Source organism: Hypomesus nipponensis, chromosome 17 (genome assembly GCF_054491055.1).
Source record: "Hypomesus nipponensis isolate SF chromosome 17, ASM5449105v1, whole genome shotgun sequence".
Taxonomy (NCBI): domain Eukaryota; kingdom Metazoa; phylum Chordata; class Actinopteri; order Osmeriformes; family Osmeridae; genus Hypomesus; species Hypomesus nipponensis.
This window is the reverse complement of record NC_140377.1, coordinates 20,381,447-20,405,327: the sequence shown is the minus strand read 5'-3', so window position 1 is coordinate 20,405,327 and position 23,881 is coordinate 20,381,447. Positions and strand designations below refer to the sequence as shown.

Genomic DNA, 23,881 nt, shown 5'->3' with positions numbered 1-23,881 from the left:
GTGAACTGACTGCTTACTCAAGGTTTGCGTCTCAAGTTAAGCAACATTATGTAATAGGCAAAAAGTAGTGCCTTTGATCAAAAGCAGCATCAAACTGAAACAATAACATTTGTCTTACAACTAAATCCAAATAGGTGGGTGTAGCTAGAGAAACACAGTAGAGCTGATTTTGTAAAAGCTTTTATTGGTCAGATACAAGAAATGCAATGCAGATGTCCATCATTTTACACATCACCTGTGGAAATAACTGGGTCAGAAGTTGCACGGACACCTCAAAATGCTTGTTGCTACAGTGAGACATCCTACTGTCCCATTTCACTAACGATCTACAGTAAGCAAAAGGCAATGTTAAGTACAAGGTGGGGGGGGGGCAGGAACTGAAGCAGAGATGATCAACTTACTCGGTTATACAGGTAGAGCTGTACTCACTAACCGCCTCGTCACCTGAGGAAAGATGCATAGAAATTGAGCAAACAGGACATTATACCCCATTGTTTCCATGTGGTGCACATTCGTACTTTTCTGGTAGTAGTCGTAGACTTTGACCACAGCAGGTTGGAGGTTCTTGACAGGAAAGTCTTGCACCATGATGAGTGTGTAGGACATGGTCTCATTCTGCTTCAGCTGGAAAACAAAGCTTTGAATTAGACTGCAATTTAATCAATAATGGCAATGCACCCATTTGAAATGAACTCTTAGATTGTAATTTTACAGCAGTTTTCGTAGATGACAGAACCAGTTGGTCCAATTCAGCCTAGGGTTCACCTACCTGTTCTACATAGACAATCACATGTCCATCCTTCTCATCAACACGCTTTGAAGTCTTCATCTGGAGGAACACAATACTAAGTTACAGGAGTGGAGGTATCAAGCCACTTCGAGTGCACACAAACATCTGAACTCACAGGGTTCACTGAGGTCTTGTCTAGGATGAAGCCGGAAAGAAGTTTGACGTCAATAATAACCATGTTGGTCTCATCCCGGGGACCACTGTACCTACAAAAAGACAATAAAAAAAATCAATAAAGTCACGTGAGTGCTGCTTAATCTGTACTTGTAGCTTTAAGGATGTTGTTATTCCAGTTGGCGTGGTCTAAGAGGGCCACTACCTGACTTTAACCACCAAGATGAGGGAGGGTTTGGGTTGACACCTATCGACCACCTCAACTGTCACAGTAAAGGCAGAGACATCTGGACGAGGTGGGACGTTGTAATGCAGAGCGATCTGAAACAGGTTGGAGGTCAGACAACTGCAGTAAGGTCAGTGATGTTAGAGGGGGAGGGGGGGGTACAATCTGACCTGAACAAACACGCAGCTCTTCCCTTCAGCCCTGATCCGGTAATCTCCAGGAACCTGCTCTAGTAGCTGCTCCTGGTACAGCAGGCGGTTCTGCTGGTCCACCCTGAAGTCCTGCCTCCAGTCACCACAGGTCACCACCACTGTAGTAGCACCTCCTGGACTGTAGGTGGCAGCACCGTATTTTGCCAGGGCCTGCAGTGCCACCACTGTGTCCTAGTGAAAAAGGTGTCAGAACATTATAGTATATGGAGTTGAGTTGTTGTGTGGAATGTAGGCATCCCTACTTGTGTAGAAGAGAAGCCTCCATTGAGGTCTTGTTGCTTGACCAGCCAGAAGACGATGTCGGATGCGTAGTCCAACCCAAAACCTTCCATCACTGGTCCGGAGAGAAGGGCGAGGAGCACGTATGAGGTCATCTCCACGGCGATGGAGTTCAGGCCAGTCCCAGGAGTGGCTGTTCCCTCCCAGTGACGAGCACCATCTGTGGAGGAGGGCGTGTTCACAGCATCAGGTAGTCTTCACACACGACCCAACCTTTGCTTCTCATCATTGGACCTCTGAATCTACACTAGTTGATCTATGGTCCTAAGCCATGTGCAGTCAGACTGGTCTAGCCAGGTACCTGTGATCTGGGCAGCCTGGTCCAGGCGGGTGATCAGCATATTCCGTGTGTCCTGGTCTCCTGCCAGGGTGAAGGTGTAGGAGAGCAGGGCTACAGTGTAGAGGTTATCCACTGGGTTGGCTATCGCAGTCCTTAAACAGCCCAGACAGGTCACAACCATGGGGTCCTGGGGACACAGGCAGAGTCAGGCTAAGGGGTGTGATGAGAGGGAGGTTACAGCAATACTGTAGACCAGTGGTTCTCAATCCTGTCCTCAGGGACCCCCTGTCCTGCATGTTTTAGATGTTTCCCTGCTCCAACACACCCGATTCCAATAAAAGGGGTTGTTATCTAGCTCTGTAGAAGCCTGATAACAAACACACTTGAATCAGGTGTGTTGGAACAGGGAAACATCTAAAACAAGCAGGACAGGGGGGTCCCTGAGGACAGGGTTGAGAACCACTGCTGTAGACCGTCTCCACCTACAGCTGTGTCATGTCCCAGCTCCAACAGGGCTGCAGTGACGTAGGCAGTCAGGGACACGTCGTCACTCACGCCTCCCTGAAAGTCACAAGACATTGGAAACAGTCAGCCAACAGGGCTACGACACAGAAGCGTTTAGGTTCTCAGTTGGCAAGGTCATGACGGTCACTACAAATCAAGGCCAGGTAGTGAATAGTCTACCTGCTCCTTCTGCCTTTACCTGCATGTCATTGTGGAAGAGCTTCCCCACAGAGGTGATGCAGCCATTAGGCTGCTGCAGACTGGCCAACCAGGACGTCGCCATGGTGATGTGGATGGGGTCGATAAAAACGAAAGCCTGCGCCCCTCTGAAAGACTTCATTACAAAGGTGGTCAACCTGTGGCCACAAACAGATGGCAGCAGCCAGCCAAACATAGTACAGCCAGTTAAGAAATTATTCACTTTGCTTAGACAGCATCTTTGGCATGTATTGACCAAGTAGACCCACCAGGTGTTGCCAGATTCATCACTCTGGCCAAAAGCGCTGTACGATCCATCAGCATGTTTGTAGTTGAGCTCATTCTGATAACCTTAAGACAAGCCAAACCAAACAGCTGAACACCTCTCCACTTAGCCAGTCATTCCAGCCTTCCCACAGGCTTGTGCCTTGGACTCACCGCCCTGCAGGAAGACTACGGCCTTGTCCTTGATCTCAGAGGTCAGTTGATAGGTGCTCTGCAGGTACTCCAGGATGTAGACGTTGGGGGCGAACTGAAGCATGTTCTGCTCTCCACAACCAGAGGGCATGGCCAGCAGGCTGCCCACATTCCTCAAGGCTCTGCCCATCAGGTCACCTGGGAGGAGGCGCCATGCAGGTCAATGCTTTTATTGGAGCCAATTAAAGAATTGCGACCGATGCTGCCAAGTGGCAGTGGCAGCAGCACTGAAGGGTAAGGGCACAATACTGGAGTTTCTTACCCAGGACAGAGAGCGAGGCCTTGGCTGATCCAATCACAAACTCAGCCGGCAGCTGCAGAGAGAGAATCTCCTCTACTGGACCCGCTGGAGAAAGCAAGTGGACAAGAGAATTACCCATTAGAAGTGTCAACATGTGCAACCCACCAGTGTCGATATTAGACCAGCATTAGTAGCAGACTCACCTGCAGGGCAGAGGAGGGCGTTGTAGCTGACAGTCTCATGGATCCCCTCAGCCTACAGGTAAAGACATTCAATCTCAACATCCTTGAGTTCATATGGACTTGAACCCACAACATTGATGCAGCAACTCACCTCCACCAAGAATGTCTGGACCACGGCATCAACGCGGCCCATCTTGGGAACAGTGGGCAGGCCCTTACCACAGCGAACAATGGTCTTTATGGCCTCTGCCGTCACCTTCACACTCACCTCCCCTAGTCAAACACCATCAAGGGTCAAGTCTTGCATGATCGAGTGCCAAAGCTCATATTCCCTCCTCCTCCTCACCTAGAGCGGTGGGGGTGACGAGCCACTGGAAAGTTCTGCTCTCATTGGCACACAGACACAGCTGGTACTGGCAGCCAACACAGGATGTGATGCTGAACTGGTCTGATTTTGACACGGTCACCTTGACCTGAGGAACAAAGACGGGACATTCAGGATACCTCATCCTCAACACATGGAACCAGTCGTTGGTTAGTAATACCAGTTTAAAATTGAGCCCCGCCTCCAAGCTGCCGCAAGACAAGGTGCTCCACATTTACCATGATGCATGTGGAAAGGTAGTTGAAGACTGTGGCCCTGAGGGCGAACACCTCGCCGCGGATAACTGAGAACGGTAGGGTGAGGCCGACGAAGAAAGGCTGGAAGGCTGTGAGGGTCGTACTGGGAGCCAGACCCAGACCCCCAGGGGACGTGCAGAAAGCTCCAGAAGCCCATGTGGTAATGGTGTCAGGGACGGTCTTCTCAACTGTCATGACGCCAGAGTCTCTGGAAGGGGAGAACCTGCTGGGTTAGTTTGAAAAATCTACCAGCACCTTAAGAGTAGTTGGCACCTTCCAACATGTCAATTTAAGGCCGCTCCAAGCATTGTAATCAACACTACTTTAATGCCAAAACTACAACAAGTCTATTGAATGCTTATATCAGCAGGTGATTTACCCAACAGGCACTAGGTCCCAGATCCAGGTCTCTGGGAAGAAAGTTCGCAGTGTCTCTTCCGGGACAACGTCAGCGGAACCACCGATGGGGGCATTTAACACGGGGAGTGCAGCCTGCGGTTCTTTCTGTATAGCATTCAGAACTGGGATAGAATGTTTTGGGGTTCATGGTCAGTCCCACTTCATAGAATGCTTAAGGTCAATTTTATGAAACTTGAACCGGGTATAAATGTGATGTGCATGGTTGAAATATTATGCTGCATGAACATACCAGGGTAAGGGTAGGATGTACAGTCAAAAGGCATCTGCACATCAGAGTTGGTCATGATCTTCATGCCTATATCCTAAAAACACAAATATTGAACTACAAAAATCTGTATTTAATTATAGTACTGTCACTGCAACATTGGTCATCAAATGTTTGCCATCAAGGGATGGCATTTGTTTTCAAGCACTTACTCTGAAGACTCTATAAACATCGATCCTGTTGTTAAAAATCCAGAAGTGGCCTATTCGCTTGTCCACTGGCACAGGAAAAGGGTTAAAGGGTCCCACAGGTGTGCATGGGTTGGATTCAGGGTCTTCGATTATGTAATTGTAGCCTGACAACTTGTAGACCGGTAGTAAGTTATACATCTGCATACACAAAAGCAAAGGGTCACTGCAACGATCAAATGCAAGCAGTATATGAGCAGAGAGCAGGAACTTGACATGTCAGATAAGAGCGGCAGTACAGATTGGATGCTGAGCTCCTCTCCAGGCTGTAGCAGCAGGACCGACTGGTCGATGGACCTGACGGAACAGAGGGAGCCAGGCCCGGCCTTCAGCATCAGGGACACAGTCCCTCCAGGTAGTGCCTGGGGCGAGGTGAACTGTAGAGACACCTGCACACAGCATAAACATGGCATATGAACAGTGATCAAATACACATGCATGGAAAGCTTGTTAGGGTTGAGACTAGGAAGCCCTCAATGTATAATTCTGTCTGCTGACCACATCTGCATACCCCCCACTACACTTTTATCCGAGGGCTTCAAGCGCTTCATTAACTGTCTGGGTGGGGTCTGATCAGTTATCCAAGTGGAATCCTGTACAATCTGACAACTCAAGTTCAATGGTCAAACTCTGAATCCTAGTGGGGACCATGCATCCATGACTAGGTACTACACAGGCTGTGGAGACAAGCATACCTTGTTCTTGAGGCAGAGCTCGACAGGGAAATCCAGGCTGTCGGCCACAATCACTCCATTGGGCATGATTGTGTACACGACCACTTGGGCCACTGGGGCAAGCTCAGCAACACGCTCGAGTGGCACACGCAAAATCCCTCGGTTTTCTAAAGACAGTTGACAGTGATCAACCTACATGAAGTTCTACAGTAGATGTGACGAGACTCCTTGACTAACCTGACTTCTTCACAGACACAGGGAGACGCCCACTTCTCACCACACTGCCTCTGGACATCACCTACAGGACACACAATACCAGACCAAGTGTAAGCTTCGTCAATGGAATCTGAGCAAACTACCACATCCAGGTCAGGCTGTAAACCTAGCGTAGCTACGCTTGCCTACCTAAAAGCATGCTACGCCATCTCAAGTTCAGTTGAGACCATTCCCTTGTTGGTGCCATGTTAAGACAACGGTCTCATCTCACCATATAAAAGAAGTCCAGCGTCTTCTGGCCCTTATCGAGTTCCTCCCCCTTGACAATGTAGGAGGCGAGTATGACTGCGTCAGTGTCGCAGGATAAGCTATGGTTGGCATACTGGAGAGATACAGAGCTCCCGCTCTTGGAGTAGAAGGCTGTGATGTAGCGGTAGGCCGAGAGGTATCCTGGCATGCGCGTCGGTCCAAAAGACGCCCCTTCCAACGCGGAGCGAGCCTTAAGACGGTACAACAAAACCAGGGGTGGAAGTTACGTGCTAAACAAGGTCACTTGGGTTGTTTGAGGGGAGGTGGAAGGCAAACCTCTAGAGATAAACCATTCTTCCAGGTGGTGGTGACCAGAGAGAAGGAGACCATGCCACTGCCGTCTGTGGTCAGGGTCCAGTTCTCAGACTGCCCATCTGCATTTAGGATCAGGTAGACCAACTCATTGGCAGCGGGGGAGAAGTCTGGGCCCACCACCTTTATCTGGAAATCACAGGACACGGATGACTGCAGCACTAGACCAAAGCCGTCTCCTTAAAGTCCACAAATCGCATATCCAACTGTATACATAGCGTCAAGCAGTGACCATTTCAATGTGAAACTGATAGCATAGTTGTACTACAGCCAACAGTTGAGTAATCACCTTGCCCTGAAAAAGGATGCCAGGTCTGAAGTATGAGGGGACACCCTCAAACGTGACATCTCTGATAATGCTGGTGAACACAGCACTGCCACTGCCCTTTATGACAACCCCTGGTGGAAGGATGGACCAGGTCAGGGAAGATAACAGCCATTTGAGCACCATGATTGTGCGCCAACATTGTCAGCATCTACCTTTGCCACTTCACTGACCCATTCTCCTCCCCTTACCTGTCCCAGTCTCCTCCAGTTCCGCCTGCACATCAAAGACATCCTGATACCCATATTGGTCCAGTCTGAACAGAGTCACGTCCACCACTTGTGTCGCACAGCCACTTGGGTCAGTCGAACCCAGGTTATACTTCTCACAGATGTTGGAGCCTCCTTCTGGTTGACCCCAAATGGAATAGTAGTCTTTCCTGCAGACCTCAGCCTTCAACGAGCCCAAGACAGGCTTCCCATACGTGTACCTGAGGACCAGCACACACAGCTTGGTACCAACGGAAAACCGATCCAAGGGAGTCACGTGACCGAGGTTTCTGTAGAACTTACTTTCCGCACACCCTAAGTGTGACCTCAGTGTCCAGAATGGTAATGCTGGGCAGAGACACCATCACCTCGAACTTGGGCAGAACTGGAATTCAGACAGTGTTTAGAGCAGAACCAACCATCACAAGGACTTGTACACACAGGGCACAGTCTGACCATATTCTTTGAGGTTGAAGCCAGTGGAGGTCTGCTCGCCCTTCTCGTTCCAGACGGTGATGACGTATCGGCCCAGAGGGGCCTCTGCTGTGATGGGGTGGGAGAGGTCCAGCAAGCCACTGACCGTTGATAGGTCCAGCCACTGAGCGATGCGGTTGGAGTTGGGATCCTGAGCACCCATCAGAAATGCAGTGTTTTTAGCGTCAGAGGGGAGGGGCATCTCCAGAATAGGGCTTGCATGTCTGGGGTTAGTCCTTCAAATACCAAGTAGTCTTACCTGAATCTCCACAGTTTGATACTGGGGGAAAGAGAAACAGCGTAAAGCAAAGGTGAATGATCATGGAGCTACTGGAGGAGGGTAAGGATTAAAAACTTGAAGCAGTCTCAGGAGGTAGTTCACCTTCTGATTGTACGTCCCAAAACTGGAAGTCAGAGAGACGACTCGGAACTGAACTGGAAAAGGGTCAGAAAACATCAATACAGGAACAAGGCCATCCAGCCAGTAGGCTTGGATTGTTTGGAGACTTGCAAGCATGGCACAGACTAGCCATGCGCAAGTCAACTCAATTTTGTATTCTATGCCAAGCAAAGCAGGAGAGAAGCACACCAGAAGGTCCTCCAACAGGAATACCGCCTACCCTTCTGGCCAGGTTTGTAGATGGGCTTGTCCGTCTGGATGATGGTGATGAAGTTAGAGGGTGTAATGAGGATCTTTGTCTCCTTGCTCATCGAGTCCTTGTATCCAGTCAGAGAGACACCGAGGGTGGCCACAGTCTCAAGCAACACAGAGGGAACCTAAAAAAAAAAAAGGTATATACACATATACATATCTTGGCAGGCAAAAGACATGGAATACAGGTCTCAGCATTGGGTTCAAAAAGGGAGTTCCACCTCCAAAGCCAGAAACAGCCATGCATGTATGGATGAAGATCTAGTTAAGCATGGAGGGCACTTGGCTTAGCTTGTAAAAAGGTTTTACCTTGGCCCATCTACAGTACTTATTGGACCAAGTGGTTCTACTGGCCTACACAACACAACATTTAAAAGTTAAGTCAACAAGCTAAGTTTTTACACGTGAACCATAGAGCAAGAGGGAGGGGGACAGACAGAAGGGGGGGGGAGATACCTCAAAGGGTAGACAGATGTAAAAGCCCTTCTTCACGCTGGTCTCCAGCAGTCTGGCTGACTGTCCCTGCTCCAGTTGAAGTGTCACCACGAGGGAAAGTGGCTCGGTGGGCTTGTGAACATGGACACACAGGGTCTCCCTGCTCCCACCCACCACCTGGGAGCTCATCGTCACCAAGTAGATGCTACAGAGGACAAGACGTGAATCACCTGGCTGCCAAAGTACACAACTGATCTAGGCTTGTCTCGACTCAGGGAGTCACCAAGTTAATGGATTTCATGACTCTGCATTGATTGATAACACACAGCCATCAGGTGGATGTTGAGTTGTCAAGTACGCGATGTGTGTACAACAAATTTAAGTGTAGTTTGCTCATCTCATAAATGACACAATTACACATTTCAAATGCTTGGTATGGAAATAGGCAAAGTGTACTTACGATTCATTGAACATGCGCGACGTCGCAGTTTGCAAAAGCGCATAAGCCACTAAAGCGAAGAAAATCATTTTTGGTTCCAAGACGGTACGGTCCGTGTTGAGCCGCTTCAAAGAAGAAAAGGATCGGTCAGAAAATGTTCTTCGACCGGTGATAATTAAGAACTCACTGGACACGTCTATTTGTAGCAAAGAACACCACTCCCAATTGGTTAATTGATGTCCCACCGCCTTCCTCCCGCCTCTTTGATTAAATCCACCAACTTAAACCTCTCGTGCGCTCATTCGCTGTCTTTTCGCGCGCATAAAAGTTGGCAAGGTCGTTTTTAGGGAGAAGTTAACAACATTCAGCAAGAAGCGAATTTTGTCCTTATCCAGCTGATGGTAACAACATGCAATTTTTTACAGATTTCAATTTTTGAATTTACAAACTGAAGTCGCTAGCTAACTGCTATTAATGTTAAAATAGCTATTTACCAGCAAGGTACTGTGGCATCTACAACTCGCTACTGTACTGTAACGCTAGCTATAGCTGTAGGTTACTGTAGGCTATGTACTAGCTAGTCTAGTATCTGTACTAGCGTTAGATAGCTAATCTCGCTCTACTAGGCCTACTGTACACTACTAACTACATGGTAAAGTTAGCGAAACATCGACAATATCAGGCAAGGGATTACAAAAGAGCTACCTTATCCCCAGAACATGGAACCGTTCTATATTGGAACGTCAGGTCCTGGCCGTCAGTCAACTTCAACATGTACCTACACAGCGAAGGTACAGTAGAGTGTAGCTCTATGTCATAGCCAAAAAATGGTCAATGCTGTGATTCCATGAGGCTGACGTTAACTGAGTATGTATTACATATTTTTCCATAGGAACGTAAAACAACTTCCTTAACGAGACCTGGCATTGAGCATGACCTTTCAGGTGATAATGATACATTGTCATTTGACCTGAATGAAAGCCATGAACAGCAAAGGTAGGCTTCATGACGTGACATATTAGGCTGTTAGTGGTTAGGATTGTTGCCTTCAATGTGTTTTACCTTTTTAACATTTGAATGGTATTGTATGGAGTTTTACACAATAGCTTAACTGAAGAATCTTCTCGTTTTTTTGGCTGCAAGTGAGGACTCTGGTGCCAACATGTCTATCATCAGCGAGAGAGAGGAGTCCAGCCAGCTGACCTTTACTCTCAACTCTAGGATAGAGGAGATAGGAAGGAGAGCTCAGAATCTGGTAGAGAGGATCAACCACAGCAGGACCACAGACCAGGAGATCATGACCAGCTTTGAGAACAAGCTGATGAGCAAGGTGATGACGTGGCAAATGTCCTGGCTGTCAACGTCAACTTCATAGCAAGTTTTTATATCAGAATCAGGTTGCTTCGCCAAGTGTACACAAACAAGGAATTGGCTATGGTGGGCACATTTTGGAAACTATAGACCAGTTCTGCAGCCGTGACGATCTATGTATAATTGGTCCAGTAAGTAAAATGGTACATTTACAGTATGTGTGTAAAGATATATAGTGATGTCTGAAATAGATCCACTTGTGTGACAGTGTATGTGAGCATTTGACTAGTCTACATGTGTTGGTGTGCATGTGTGTGTGCATGTGTGTGTCCAGGTGAGTGAGGTGTGCCTGCAGGTGAAGGAGCAGATGTTCCGGAGCTACGACGAGCACGGCCGTGTGATGGAGGGCAGTCTGAAGGAGCTGTCCGAGGTGCTGGCGAGGAGCAGCCAGCTCAGCACTGAGCTGCAGGGAGCCAGCCACACCCTGACAGCCATCAACATGGGCCTTCAGCAGAGACCCGGGGCCACACCCTGACAGCCATCAACATGGGCCTTCAGCAGAGACCCGGGCTCTGATCTGTCACACATGCACCTGCTCTGACTGCCCTATACTGTAGGCCTAGTTCAGCCTATCCATAGTGTTCGTTGGGACTGTTGACATTACTGCACGGCCCTCTGTTCGACTGCTATTGATAGGTACAATGTTTAAGCCGTTCAGGTGTGTATACTGTAACTGGCAGTCTTGCATGGTTGACCCTGGGCTTCTGCCTTGTGTGGGAGTCAAAAATAATTCCACAACCTGATGCCATGAAGAAGAAAAATTGCACAAAAACAACAACACTCACACAAAAAATAATTGAAAAAAAAAATGACAACAACGTGTTTACCAGATGTCAAATACATTAATTTAAATGCATGTAGGCCTATGTTAATATACAATTGTTATTTGATGATAATGTTTGATTATTCGAGGTAAAGGATTTGACGTTCGTCACCATTAAAGTTCATCCTGAGGTTCCTACTGTAGGCCTACCTTGGATTTCAAAATCTTCAAATCATATATACAGTTCACACCCCTGGTGGTGAAATGTGCAGAAGGGACACTATTCATTCCATCTCAGTGTGACTAAGATACCGTGTGGGATAGTCAAGGTTGGACAGTGATAGATAAACCGTTTGTTAACCCAAATGCATACTCAACACATTTATAGACAATATGTTCAAAACATATGACTGAATCAAAATGCAGATTAATTGGTGAAAACAAGCTTTTTTCTTAAGGTAAGGGTTTGGGCATACCCACACTGTAGGATTTGTCTGTTTCATAATTCCCTACTTCAAATCAGAGGGAGCAGCCAGACATGCAAAGAGACTGAAGATGTTTCATTCTGTGTAAGACTGGAGCCTGCATCTGCAGGGCCCAGCTCTCGGAAGGTTCTGCAAGCAAGCTGGGGCTAGTTGTACTTGTAGGAGGGTAAATATTGTCCAAACAACCAAAACAAATTCCCCTATGGTTTAAAGGAAGATGGGAAACTGAACAGTGTATTCGCATGAACCAAATAATGCCAATACCAATAGAATTCCGGGTATTTGACTTTAGGGTTAAATCAGCAAGAATGGTAAAAGTACGGTTGAATGAAATATGCATTTAATAACTTTGCAAATGAATGAAATCAATTACAAGGCAAACATGTTACAATATGAAAGCTTTAAATCTTACCTACTCTACCATGATCATTGTAAATGCCACAGTTGACGCCACTCGCACAGTTTTTTAATTGGTGATCTACCGGCCACCACATTTTCGGAGTTTTCCGGCTCCACCAATAGGCTAACAGTGTCTGAGAAGTTGTCATGCGCTATGATTCACCGTAAAGAACAGTCGTATGCCAGGGTCATGATAAGATACTAGAATGGCATTCATGAGGGGCTTTGCGTTTACTATTTATGGTAAAAAATGGGCGTGTTCAGGGCGGGGTACAATGATGTACAACGCCGTGAGCATTGTAATCAAATCTTTTAAAATGCTTTCATAAATATTTCAGAAGCAAACGGTGAGTTCAAAAACAGACATAACGAAATAATTGGAAGTTGAAAGTAATAATTATACAATTTCCGAGTCGGATTGACTGGAGCTCATCAGTACTAAATTGACCAAGCAAATTGGGAGTATCCGCGTGCATAAACCCCTCTACTCGCAACAATCACTGACAAAATCACTTTGCGTCTAACGATGATCAAATGGCACTTCAGGGGTCTCATTTATAAAACTGTGCATAGGATTCTTACTAAAAGTGTACGTACGCCCAAAAGCCTAAAATGGCGTACGCACACAAAAATTCAGATTTATAAAACCGTGCGTACGCACACCTGTACGCAATGTTCCCTTTATAAATCACAGATTACCCACAAGTGTGCGTACGTGAATCAGCATTGTACCCAACCCTGAACACGCCCATTTTTTACCATAAATAGTCAATGCAAAGCACCTCATGAATGCTAATCTAGTATCCCATCATGACCCATACGATTGTTCTTTACGGTGAATCATAGCGCATGACAACTTCTCAGACACTGTTAGCCTATTGGTGGAGCCCGAAAACTCCGAAAATGTGGTGGCCGGTAGATCACTAATTTAAAAAAACTGTGCGAGTGGTCAACTGTGCCAGTGATATACTGCGAGTCAAGATACAATTTGAAAACAAAAGCGTTTTGTTATGAACAGTAATCTATTCAAGTCTGGACTGATAACGAGAACGTAGCGATTGCACGGGAGCTTAACGACTGTATTTCCAGTTTTTGACATATGAGGATATTTGCACAGTATTAAATAAATATATTCAGTTATACACTGTGTTCTGCAGTTATCTAAAGGTAGGATATGTGATGTTATCCTGTATTCCATGCAGTCGGGGAATCTCCCCCTCCTGAACTCCCGTAGTGGACAATCTGATGGTGAGGAAGCGCTGAATTTTTATTTAAAATTTGAGTTGGATTGTACAAGGTGTTTATGGAACAAGAATCACTCAGTACAAGCGCAAATAACACTGCTGGATGTAATCTTCATGATAATCATGAAATTGAATGAAAAAAACGTGTGTGAGGAAAACAAAATATATAAATATTACGAGTAATGTTCTTCCCACATTCAATTTCTGCAGTTTGACTACAGTCCGGTCATCTGTGTCGCCAATTCCAACTGTTTTCAAAATGTGCGTAGGCCTACGGGAGGGTCAGAGTTTGCGTGGAGGACCGCACATTCTCCCGTCAAGTTTGTTTTTTATAAATCACAACATTTGCGTGGAAAGTGGCGTACGCACATTTTCAGCCCCGTTTTGTGCGTACGCAAGTTTTATAAATGAGACCCCAGGTGCGTTTGAACGAAGGCTTGCCCTACTCAAATTGGATTGGTCGTCCAATTTGAGAGAACATCTTAAAGCTCTGTGAAATGTGTATTGACATTATGTTGGTAGGGTGGCATTGAGATGCTGTTCAACATGGTGCCGTGGAATAATGCTCAGTTTTGCATCTTAGTACTGAGGACTTTGACCTCTTTTGTAACAGTTTCCTATGGAAGTATTAGAGCTGGGAGTACATTTGGGTTAAAGAATGAAGAGACCGATCCGACGGAATTTGGGACCAAATTTAGAAGAGACTATTTTGGTGACGCAAATGAATCCACTCCAACTGGCGTCATAACTAGAACGGGCTCGCTTGCCTTTGATTCAGATGGTCGTGAGGCTAACCAATCCGCAGGCATGGCTTGTGAGTATACACAACATCCCTCAAGTTAGCCAACGCGTGTTTAGCGGTTCCTCCAGTATAATGATTTACTCCCTACTGTCTTAGCTCGGCACCTGTTGATGAATGCTAAGCTAGAGCGCATGGGACCTTCGGTGCAGTGCGCTGATGATGCTATGACCTTGCGGGTGAAGGGAGGGAAGATTCCCCATTTTCTGGTTGACAACGGTGAGATCAATGATGCATTTCTGTGGATTTCCCGTGAAAACGGCAAGTAGTTTGATCTGAGAATCTGCTTTGTGCACAGGTGACGGGACTCTCATTCCCGTGACTCGGATGCCTTCTCAGTGTGGATTCTCTGTGAGAAGGTCACGCAGAGATGTGTTTTTTGTAGCTCCATACCAAGGCTGCCATGTTACCCAACAGGTAAGTCATAATGACGCAATGGCAGGCTAAAAACACCCCTCTTTATTTGGTTGCATTTGAGCCAAGTTGTCTACTCTTCCAACAGGGTGGTGATCATGTACTGCATCTAAAGCTGTGGGGGGAGTCCATGAAAATGTATTGTCCTCTTGCAGCTCCTCACCGTTCAGTCTCCTGCCTCCGAAAAGGCATGGTGTTGAATATGGGTAAAATTGCAGCAGATGCACTCTCTGTAAAAGGTATATTTCAGCAGATGCTCTCATTTTTGGAATCAAAGTTCATGTACTGTATTTCAACAACCGTTTGCCAAATGACTAATAGTCAACTCTCGTTTAGTCTCTAACGTATGGGAGCCCCTGCTGTCATCCAGACAACTTTGTGGATTTACTGTGGCATCACATTCTAGCAGACTGATGATCAGGGCTCCTTACAAAGAACCCTGCGTCAAGATGGAGGTTTAGTTCCAACTTCTGATCACAAATATGTGTATGGTATATTTGGGTCTTCCGCTAATGCTTTTGTGTTTACAGGATACGGTTTATGTTCTTGTCCTGTTGCTGGATGGCCAACGGTTTACAGTATCCTGCCTGTCTCCAACTGCTGCTCCGGCAACAACTGATGACACTATCCTGGCACCAGACGTTCTGCCTTACCCTCAGTTTCCCGGGCTGCCAAGTTCCCCCGGGTCCCCTCAGTTTCCAGGACAGCCAGGTTCCCCAGGGTCCCCTCAGTTTCCCGGCTCCCCTCAGTTTCCTGGGCTGCCAGGTTCCCCAGGGTCCCCTCAGTTTCCAGGGCTGCCAGGTTCCCCGGGGTCCCCTCAGTTTCCAGGGCTGCCAGGTTCCCCGGGGTCCCCTCAGTTTCCAGGGCTGCCAGGTTCCCCGGGGTCCCCTCAGTTTCCGGGGCTGCCAGGTTCCCCGGGGTCCCCTCAGTTTCCGGGGCTGCCAGGTTCCCCGGGGTCCCCTCAGTTTCCGGGGTCCCCTCAGTTTCCGGGGTCCCCTCAGTTTCCGGGGTCCCCTCAGTTTCCGGGGTCCCCTCAGTTTCCGGGGTCCCCTCAGTTTCCGGGGTCCCCTCAGTTTCCGGGGTCCCCTCAGTTTCCGGGGTCCCCTCAGTTTCCGGGGCTGCCAGGTTCCCCGGGGTCCCCTCAGTTTCCAGGGCTGCCAGGTTCCCCGTGGTCCCCTCAGTTTCCAGGGCTGTCAGGTTCCCCGGGGTCCCCTCAGTTTCCAGGGCTGTCAGGTTCCCCGGGGTCCCCTCAGCTTCCGGGGTCCCCTCAGCTTCCGGGGTCTCCTCAGTTTCCTGGGGTCCCAGGGTCTTCAGATTCTGAGTCAGTAGAGCTGCCTCCATACCCCAAGTTCCCTGGACCATTCCCAATGACTGCTACTACAATAGCTGCGCCCATTGGCCCCCAGACACCAGACCTTCCTTATCCCCCTTTCCCTGGGTCTCCTCAGTTACCTGGGCTCCCAGGGTCCCCTCAGTTTCCTGAGCTGCCAGGGTCCCCAGGGTCTCCTCAGTTTCCAGGGCTGCCAGGGTCCCCTCAGTTTCCAGAGATGCCAGGTTCCCCAGGGTCCCCTCAGTTTCCAGAGATGCCAGGTTCCCCAGGGTCCCCTCAGTTTCCAGAGATGCCAGGTTCCCCAGGGTCCCCTCAGTTTCCAGAGATGCCAGGTTCCCCAGGGTCCCCTCAGTTTCCAGGGCTGCCAGGTTCCCCGGGGTCCCCTCAGTTTCCAGGGCTGCCAGGTTCCCCGGGGTCCCCTCAGTTTCCGGGGTCCCCTCAGTTTCCAGGGCTGCCAGGTTCCCCGGGGTCCCCTCAGTTTCCAGGGCTGCCAGGTTCCCCGGGGTCCCCTCAGTTTCCAGGGCTGCCAGGTTCCCCGGGGTCCCCTCAGTTTCCAGGGCTGCCAGGTTCCCCGGGGTCCCCTCAGTTTCCAGGGCTGCCAGGTTCCCCGGGGTCCCCTCAGTTTCCAGGGCTGCCAGGTTCCCCGGGGTCCCCTCAGTTTCCGGGGTCCCCTCAGTTTCCAGGGCTGTCAGGTTCCCCGGGGTCCCCTCAGCTTCCGGGGTCTCCTCAGTTTCCTGGGGTCCCAGGGTCTTCAGATTCTGAGTCAGTAGAGCTGCCTCCATACCCCAAGTTCCCTGGACCATTCCCAATGACTGCTACTACAATAGCTGCGCCCATTGGCCCCCAGACACCAGACCTTCCTTATCCCCCTTTCCCTGGGTCTCCTCAGTTACCTGAGCTGCCAGGGTCCCCTCAGTTTCCAGGGTCCCCTCAGTTTCCAGAGATGCCAGGTTCCCCAGGGTCCCCTCAGTTTCCAGAGATGCCAGGTTCCCCAGGGTCCCCTCAGTTTCCAGAGATGCCAGGTTCCCCAGGGTCCCCTCAGTTTCCAGAGCTGCCAGGTTCCCCAGGGTCCCCTCAGTTTCCAGAGCTGCCAGGGTCCCCTCAGTTTCCAGAGCTGCCAGGTTCCCCAGGGTCCCCTCAGTTTCCAGAGCTGCCAGGTTCCCCAGGGTCCCCTCAGTTTCCAGAGCTGCCAGGTTCCCCAGGGTCCCCTCAGTTTCCAGAGCTGCCAGGTTCCCCAGGGTCCCCTCAGTTTCCAGAGCTGCCAGGTTCCCCAGGGTCCCCTCAGTTTCCAGAGCTGCCAGGTTCCCCAGGGTCCCCTCAGTTTCCAGGGTCCCCCGGGTCCCCTCAGTTTCCAGGGTCCCCCGGGTCCCCTCAGTTTCCAGGGTCCCCCGGGTCCCCTCAGTTTCCAGGGTCCCCCGGGTCCCCTCAGTTTCCAGGGTCCCCCGGGTCCCCTCAGTTTCCAGGGTCCCCCGGGTCCCCTCAGTTTCCAGGGTCCCCCGGGTCCCCTCAGTTTCCAGGGTCCCCCGGGTCCCCTCAGTTTCCAGGGTCCCCCGGGTCCCCTCAGTTTCCAGGGTCCCCCGGGTCCCCTCAGTTTCCAGGGTCCCCCGGGTCCCCTCAGTTTCCAGGGTCCCCCGGGTCCCCTCAGTTTCCAGGGTCCCCCGGGTCTCCTCAGTTTCCAGGGTCCCCCGGGTCTCCTCAGTTTCCAGGGTCCCCCGGGTCTCCTCAGTTTCCAGGGTCCCCCGGGTCTCCTCAGTTTCCAGGGTCCCCCGGGTCTCCTCAGTTTCCAGGGTCCCCCGGGTCTCCTCAGTTTCCAGGGTCCCCCGGGTCTCCTCAGTTTCCAGGGTCCCCCGGGTCTCCTCAGTTTCCAGGGTCCCCCGGGTCTCCTCAGTTTCCAGGGTCCCCCGGGTCTCCTCAGTTTCCCGGACTGCCAGGTTACCCAGGGTCTTCAGATTCTGAGTCAGTAGAGCTGCCTCCATACCCCAAGTTCCCTGGACCATTCCCAATGACTGCCACTACAATAGCTGCGCCCATTGGCCCCCAGACACCAGACCTTCCTTATCCCCCTTTCCCTGGGTCTCCTCAGTTACCTGGGCTCCCAGGGTCCCCTCAGTTTCCAGAGCTGCCCGGTTCCCCCAGCTCCCCTCAGTTTCCCGGCTCCCCTCAGTTTCCCGGACTGCCAGGTTACCCATGGTCCCCTCAGTTTCCAGAGCTGCCAGGTTCCCCAGGGTCCCCTCAGTTTCCAGAGCTGCCAGGTTCCCCAGGGTCCCCTCAGTTTCCAGAGCTGCCAGGTTCCCCAGGGTCCCCTCAGTTTCCAGGGTCCCCCGGGTCCCCTCAGTTTCCAGGGTCCCCCGGGTCCCCTCAGTTTCCAGGGTCCCCCGGGTCCCCTCAGTTTCCAGGGTCCCCCGGGTCCCCTCAGTTTCCAGGGTCCCCCGGGTCCCCTCAGTTTCCAGGGTCCCCCGGGTCCCCTCAGTTTCCAGGGTCCCCCGGGTCCCCTCAGTTTCCAGGGTCCCCCGGGTCCCCTCAGTTTCCAGGGTCCCCCGGGTCCCCTCAGTTTCCAGGGTCCCCCGGGTCCCCTCAGTTTCCAGGGTCCCCCGGGTCTCCTCAGTTTCCAGGGTCCCCCGGGTCTCCTCAGTTTCCAGGGTCCCCCGGGTCTCCTCAGTTTCCAGGGTCCCCCGGGTCTCCTCAGTTTCCAGGGTCCCCCGGGTCTCCTCAGTTTCCAGGGTCCCCCGGGTCTCCTCAGTTTCCAGGGTCCCCCGGGTCTCCTCAGTTTCCAGGGTCCCCCGGGTCTCCTCAGTTTCCAGGGTCCCCCGGGTCTCCTCAGTTTCCAGGGTCCCCCGGGTCTCCTCAGTTTCCAGGGTCCCCCGGGTCTCCTCAGTTTCCAGGGTCCCCCGGGTCTCCTCAGTTTCCAGGGTCCCCCGGGTCTCCTCAGTTTCCAGGGTCCCCCGGGTCTCCTCAGTTTCCCGGACTGCCAGGTTACCCAGGGTCTTCAGATTCTGAGTCAGTAGAGCTGCCTCCATACCCCAAGTTCCCTGGACCATTCCCAATGACTGCCACTACAATAGCTGCGCCCATTGGCCCCCAGACACCAGACCTTCCTTATCCCCCTTTCCCTGGGTCTCCTCAGTTACCTGGGCTCCCAGGGTCCCCTCAGTTTCCAGAGCTGCCCGGTTCCCCCAGCTCCCCTCAGTTTCCCGGCTCCCCTCAGTTTCCCGGACTGCCAGGTTACCCATGGTCCCCTCAGTTTCCAGGGCTGCCAGGTTTCCCTCAGTTTCCAGGTTCCCCAGGGTCTCCTCAGTTTCCAGGGTCTCCTCAGTTTCCAGGGTCTCCTCAGTTTCCAGGGTCTCCTCAGTTTCCAGGGTCTCCTCAGTTTCCAGGGTCTCCTCAGTTTCCTGGGGTCCCAGGGTCTTCAGATTCTGAGTCAGTAGAGCTGCCTCTATACCCTAAGTTTCCTGGACCATTCCCAATGACTGCCACTACAATAGCTGCGCCCATTGGCCCCCAGACACCAGACCTTCCTTATCCCCCTTTCCCTGGGTCTCCTCAGTTACCTGGGCTCCCAGGGTCCCCTCAGTTTCCTGAGCTGCCAGGGTCCCCTCAGTTTCCAGGGTCTCCTCAATTTCCTGAGCTGCCAATTTACCCAGGGTCCCCTCAGCTTCCAGAGTTTCCAGGGCTTCCAGGGTCCCCTCATTTTCAAGAGCTACCAGGTTTCCCCGGCTCCCCTCAGTTTCCTGGGCTTCCTGGGTCTCCCGGCTCCCCTCAGTTTCCAGGGTCCCCTCAGTTTCCCGGGCTGCCTGGGTCCCCTCAGTTTCCAGTGCTGCCAGGGTCTTCCGGCTCTCCTCAGTTTCCCGTGTCTCCCGGCTCTCCCTGCAGTAATGCTGCCCTTTTCAGACTTAAAGGAAAGAGGGGTAAGCAGATGGTTCATCCAGTGTACAACATCATGTTCAAGGACGATGCTTCCCTTCAGTCGAGTGTTACACCGGCTCCAGCAGGTACCGCCAAATCTTCCACCACTGCTAGTGTGGAGGACCAAAGAAGGATTCCTGGCTTTAGGTCTCGCAGTAGGGGTGCACTCCCTCCACCTGTTCCCGAGAACTCGTAGCAAGTGACTCAACATTTCTTTTTAAAGTGATTGTGTAACTTGACTAACTTTTAATAAATTCTCACCTTTACACTGATTTGGAAAATGATTTTTGCTGGATGCTATTCTATACGGCATGTTGGTAACCAGACACTTATCCAAACATTGTTTTACACTTGCTGCGTGTTTGACATGCAGTTCTGCCAGCTTGATTTGTCATGAGTCCTTAATTTAAATTCACAGCTCAATTGGTAAAAGGACCTTCTCACTTTGGATTGGACTAGTAGTTGAGTTTCCAGGGTAGTGTTCAATTTGACAGTGCTATAATGGCACTGCTATTTGGCTTTCTGGACAATAATGAATTGGGTTGTTACAACCCATTGTTACTGTACAATTGCGTAGGCCTGCTTCCTCCTATGTATGCTAAATCTTTACTGGAAGAGGTGTTACCATGTATAGGAAACTGCAGCTTTGCGTTTCTTCACCCCTGTGGTCCTATGGTATGCAAATATGGTTCTTGTCGGTTAATAAATGGAGCTCAGAATTATTTTGTAAAAAGCAATGTCACAAGCGTCATATCTTTGGCACTTCTTGCAGCCTCCAAATTACTTTGAGTTAACTGTAGAAACAGGACAGTTCAGATTTGTGTGAAGTCTTGCATACCTTTAAGTTGCATATTTTTGTAACCTATTTGAGTTGACCAAGACACAGCACCACTAATCAGTGAGTTCATGTGAATAAAGTCATGCATTTGTAACTTTAGAATATCATTGGGACTATTTGAGAACCTTCCTCCATGACTCGGGTCACTGACCCTATCATTACTGTAACGGTGCAGCACTTGGGCCCGGCAGTAACAGGAAGTGTGTGTATATATATATATATAAAGGTGGAGGGTGTTTCGGACTCCCCCTTGACTCCTGTTGGTTGGAAGGCACATGGTCTGAGCTAAAAATGAATTCCCGCTCCGTTCAATAACAAACAAAAGGCAAAAATTTCACAAGTTTTCCATATCCAAGTTGACACGTTCAAATGACACCTTGACAGGATAAATTCTGTGCAATATTTTTCATGAAAACTCCCTAACTTTATTGTTCATATATTTAAAAAAAAAATGGTTTTGGCATCATCCATACGTCTCTCCACTTACTGTCTTCAAATTTAGGTGACCAAAATATAGTAAAACACAGCGTATAATTGTTCTTTAGTAAGTTTCTAATATATCTATTACTGCATTTCTTTGACGATGTTAATATCAGCAATAAATATTGTAACACTGCAAGTGGGGGCTTGTAAGTCTATATCAAAAGGTGGATATCCAGAAAATCGCAGCAGTATAAACCATTTTACGAGACGATTGACAATTATCAAAGACAATTGCATAATCCTTTGGTTTCACAGGAATCTGACACTTTTGTAAGAATTCTGAGTACGATAACAGCTGACATGTTCATTAAGAAATTAAGAAACAGTGGGTATTCCTTAGTTAAACCATGTTTGATTGAAAATGGACTTTTTTATATACAAGATATTTTTTATTATTCCATACAAAAGATTGATTAGGTGAAAAGTTGTGGTTATAAGCTAATTGCCAAGCCAGCAGTGCCTGCTTATGGAAGTTTGCCAGTTTAATTGTTAGTTAGTAACTTGTGGGCTTGCTACTTAGTTAATAAACAATGATCTTTGATGAACCCAAGTTTCATATATAGTATATTAATATATAGACTGCAAAGGTAGACCACATGACCTCAACTTGCTCACTATGATTGCCTCAATACACTTCATTAAAACGTACAAAAGAGCTGAAAGCGGTCATTTAGGTGGTGGGGGGGAGGGGTTACTTTGACAGGTGGGATTGTCTAATTCAACTGATACCTTATGGCACTTTTGGCCTTGTTTGAACGCACACTGGAGCCCCGTTTTGTAGTGTTTTTAATCAGGGCATGACATTGGCACCCGCCAACATGCGGGTAGAATTTGGCTGTGGCGGGTAAAGCAGTCACTTTTACTAGCCACAAAAAAGATTTGGCGACATTTTATGTTGTCTTGATTTGGGGTGTTTGCAGTGGTCATTTACATTTGAAAAGATTGTAAATCTAGTTCTTAACGAAAATTGTAGCAAACTGTAGTCAACTTTCATCAAATAAAGCGTAATTTCCCAACAACAAGATTGTGGCTGGTGAAATTGCTGAGTGGCTAGTAACTTTGGAAAACCATTAGCCACAGTGGCTGGTAAGCAAAACAAATTATGGCTTCTCTCCAGTGTGGATCCTGCTGTGAACTGTTAAATTCTCAGCCTGTCTAAAGGTTTTACCACAGAGGTCACAGCTGTAGGGCTTCTCTCCAGTGTGGATCCTGCTATGAGCTCTGAAAGTGTTAGCCCGGCTAAAGGTTTTACCACATAGGTCACAGCTGTAGGGCTTCTCTCCAGTGTGGATCCTGCTGTGAACTGTTAAATCCCCAGTCAGTCTGAAGGTTTTACCGCAGAGGTCACAGCTGTAGGGCTGTAACAAAATGCTTACAGTTACAAAACCCAACCAAACTAAATGTAGAGAGGCTTCAAAAGAAACTGCATTGCAAACACAATCTATGATCTATTTACTGTGACCTGACACATACCTGCATAAATGAATGCAGATTCTGTAATTCCATCTGTGTGATTTTTTGACAATGTGTGATTTTGAGCATGAAATTAACAGTTTTGTCCATTGTGTGTGGTAGGTGTGTTGGTGCGTTAAGAGTTTAGAAAACTTGTTTAAGGTATTGAAAAAACTGTTATAGTGATTGTAAAAAAACTGTAATTTGGTTTTCTAAAAAATGATAGGCTATATGATTAGACATGGTAAAATAGAGACACTTGTTTGCTTCACCCCTTGGTTTTTCTATAATAGATATGCAAGAAACTCTTCAATAGCTCCACTGTGAAGGCGTAATGAAAAAAAAACACCAGAGACAAGGCTCAAAATAAAGAAAATGCTGTCTTTTTTTACGTGCGTTCTTCATTCAACCACATCATGTTCGAGAGAGACATCATTCCCTCGTCCGTCCTTCTTTCCCTCTACATTTAATGTGTTCCCCTCTGTGGTTTTACCACAGAGATCACAGCTGTAGGGCTTTTCTCCAGTGTGGATCCTCATGTGCTTCTTGAGGTTACTGGATGAGGAAAGGCTCTTCCCACATGTGTCACAGTGATGTGTCTCCATTACTCAGCTCTCTCTTTCTTCTCTGTCTGGTCTCTCTGGATCCTGTATCTAGTCTCTGGAAGCTTGTTTCTCTCTGGTTGATACGCTGTCTGCTGTTTCTGGTTGAATCTCTCTCTGTAGTCTCTCTTGTTGAGTCTCTGCAGTCTCTCTGGTTAAGTGTCTGTCTTTCTGGAGCTTTAAGGAGTCTTCTCTGTCTGGTCTCCGCCCATGATCAACTATGATTGGCCTGTAGAAAATCTGCAACTTTCACATATAAATGACATCTTTTGTCTGTCATAATGGGCCACTTTGCATATGTAATGTTGATCATTTGGTGAGAGGTACTATGGTGTAATATAATTGATATTCAAATAACTTTCCAATCAGATGCACTAACTAATTCTTTAATTCAGTTAAATAAAACATAGAGTGTTTGAAAACCAAAGTGTAAATGTATTCATGTAAGTTACTGTATTTGTTTTGGGCTTTTCATTGATGGCAAAGGCTCCTCCCAGAGTGCTGCTCATGAGTGGGAACCCCTTCAGTGCTGATTGTGACATGTGACTGCCCATGGATGGAAAGGACATTGTAAAGGTAGAGGACATCTCAATGGGAGTTGGTGCCCTACTGGGGATCTATTTCATCTTTGGAGTTAAATATGCAGAGAATGTAAAGAACACTCTAATTTGCATGTAGTGAATGGCTGGTAACAAATCAAATGATAAAGTACCAATAGGTGTAATTAAAATGGCAAATGTCTTGCTCTAAATGTAT

General features: G+C 48.7%; 4 protein-coding genes and 2 long non-coding RNA genes across 8 annotated transcripts in view; 4 read left to right on the top strand and 2 right to left on the bottom strand.

The window, feature by feature from the left end:
* Window positions 1–23,881, bottom strand: part of LOC146253958 (uncharacterized) — a 46,756-nt gene that overhangs the window by 19,840 nt on the left and 3,035 nt on the right. Inside the window, exon 2 of the mRNA XM_084677663.1 lies at window positions 22,208–22,414. Coding sequence (XP_084533789.1) covers window positions 22,208–22,414 — 207 coding nt within the window. The remainder of the gene's footprint in view (window positions 1–22,207; window positions 22,415–23,881) is intronic.
* Window positions 168–9,215, bottom strand: LOC146253963 (alpha-2-macroglobulin-like protein 1). Of its 2 annotated transcripts, XM_084677201.1 has the most exons (35): window positions 9,064–9,215; window positions 8,625–8,808; window positions 8,137–8,293; window positions 7,899–7,951; window positions 7,776–7,796; window positions 7,499–7,667; window positions 7,346–7,427; window positions 7,025–7,263; window positions 6,798–6,907; window positions 6,473–6,637; window positions 6,159–6,386; window positions 5,909–5,969; window positions 5,693–5,838; window positions 5,237–5,386; window positions 4,962–5,138; window positions 4,774–4,846; window positions 4,504–4,645; window positions 4,107–4,332; window positions 3,850–3,976; window positions 3,655–3,776; window positions 3,525–3,576; window positions 3,343–3,426; window positions 3,042–3,218; window positions 2,873–2,954; window positions 2,605–2,761; window positions 2,388–2,462; window positions 1,923–2,088; window positions 1,585–1,781; window positions 1,301–1,513; window positions 1,110–1,225; window positions 906–996; window positions 770–829; window positions 519–624; window positions 402–444; window positions 168–235 (listed from the first exon to the last, which is right to left on the bottom strand). In XM_084677201.1, exons 1-35 carry the CDS (start codon window positions 9,129–9,131, stop codon window positions 232–234), a joined length of 4,323 nt encoding a protein of 1,440 aa, XP_084533327.1. In that variant the 5' UTR covers window positions 9,132–9,215; the 3' UTR covers window positions 168–231. The 2 variants fall into 2 exon arrangements, with proteins under 2 accessions (XP_084533327.1, XP_084533326.1); XM_084677200.1 differs by lacking the exon at window positions 168–235 and having other exon boundaries at window positions 398–444; window positions 9,064–9,212.
* Window positions 9,304–11,352, top strand: LOC146253962 (synaptonemal complex central element protein 2-like). 2 transcript variants are annotated; one of them, XM_084677209.1, is made up of 5 exons: window positions 9,304–9,443; window positions 9,759–9,833; window positions 9,935–10,038; window positions 10,264–10,372; window positions 10,688–11,352. In XM_084677209.1, exons 1-5 carry the CDS (start codon window positions 9,441–9,443, stop codon window positions 10,886–10,888), a joined length of 492 nt encoding a protein of 163 aa, XP_084533335.1. In that variant the 5' UTR covers window positions 9,304–9,440; the 3' UTR covers window positions 10,889–11,352. The 2 variants fall into 2 exon arrangements, with proteins under 2 accessions (XP_084533335.1, XP_084533333.1); XM_084677207.1 differs by having other exon boundaries at window positions 9,312–9,443; window positions 10,186–10,372; window positions 10,688–11,340.
* Window positions 13,834–14,515, top strand: LOC146253961 (uncharacterized). The gene is made up of 3 exons (XR_014731722.1): window positions 13,834–14,118; window positions 14,203–14,322; window positions 14,402–14,515. It is a non-coding gene; the product is annotated as an uncharacterized LOC146253961 (long non-coding RNA).
* LOC146253960 (uncharacterized) lies at window positions 14,598–15,700 on the top strand. Its single transcript, XR_014731721.1, has 3 exons — window positions 14,598–14,756; window positions 14,854–14,972; window positions 15,048–15,700. It is a non-coding gene; the product is annotated as an uncharacterized LOC146253960 (long non-coding RNA).
* Window positions 17,850–20,022, top strand: LOC146253959 (uncharacterized). The gene is made up of 2 exons (XM_084676754.1): window positions 17,850–18,027; window positions 18,649–20,022. Exons 1-2 carry the CDS (start codon window positions 17,850–17,852, stop codon window positions 19,944–19,946), a joined length of 1,476 nt encoding a protein of 491 aa, XP_084532880.1. The 3' UTR covers window positions 19,947–20,022.

Excerpts from the sequence above, each read along its gene's own strand:
- LOC146253963 (XM_084677201.1), bottom strand. The coding sequence starts at position 9,131 with ATGATTTTCTTCGCTTTAGTGGCTTATGCGCTTTTGCAAACTGCGACG. Across the intron at positions 6,387-6,472 it reads AGAATGGTTTATCTCTAGAG|GCTCGCTCCGCGTTGGAAGG; the intron begins GTTTGCCTTCCA and ends TACCGTCTTAAG. Across the intron at positions 1,782-1,922 it reads CCAGGCTGCCCAGATCACAG|ATGGTGCTCGTCACTGGGAG; the intron begins GTACCTGGCTAG and ends CCTCCTCCACAG.
- LOC146253962 (XM_084677207.1), top strand. Across the intron at positions 9,834-9,934 it reads CATGTACCTACACAGCGAAG|GAACGTAAAACAACTTCCTT; the intron begins GTACAGTAGAGT and ends ATTTTTCCATAG. Across the intron at positions 10,373-10,687 it reads AGAACAAGCTGATGAGCAAG|GTGAGTGAGGTGTGCCTGCA; the intron begins GTGATGACGTGG and ends GTGTGTGTCCAG.
- LOC146253959 (XM_084676754.1), top strand. The coding sequence starts at position 17,850 with ATGACTGCCACTACAATAGCTGCGCCCATTGGCCCCCAGACACCAGAC. Across the intron at positions 18,028-18,648 it reads TCAGTTTCCCGGACTGCCAG|GGTCCCCCGGGTCTCCTCAG; the intron begins GTTACCCATGGT and ends CTCAGTTTCCAG.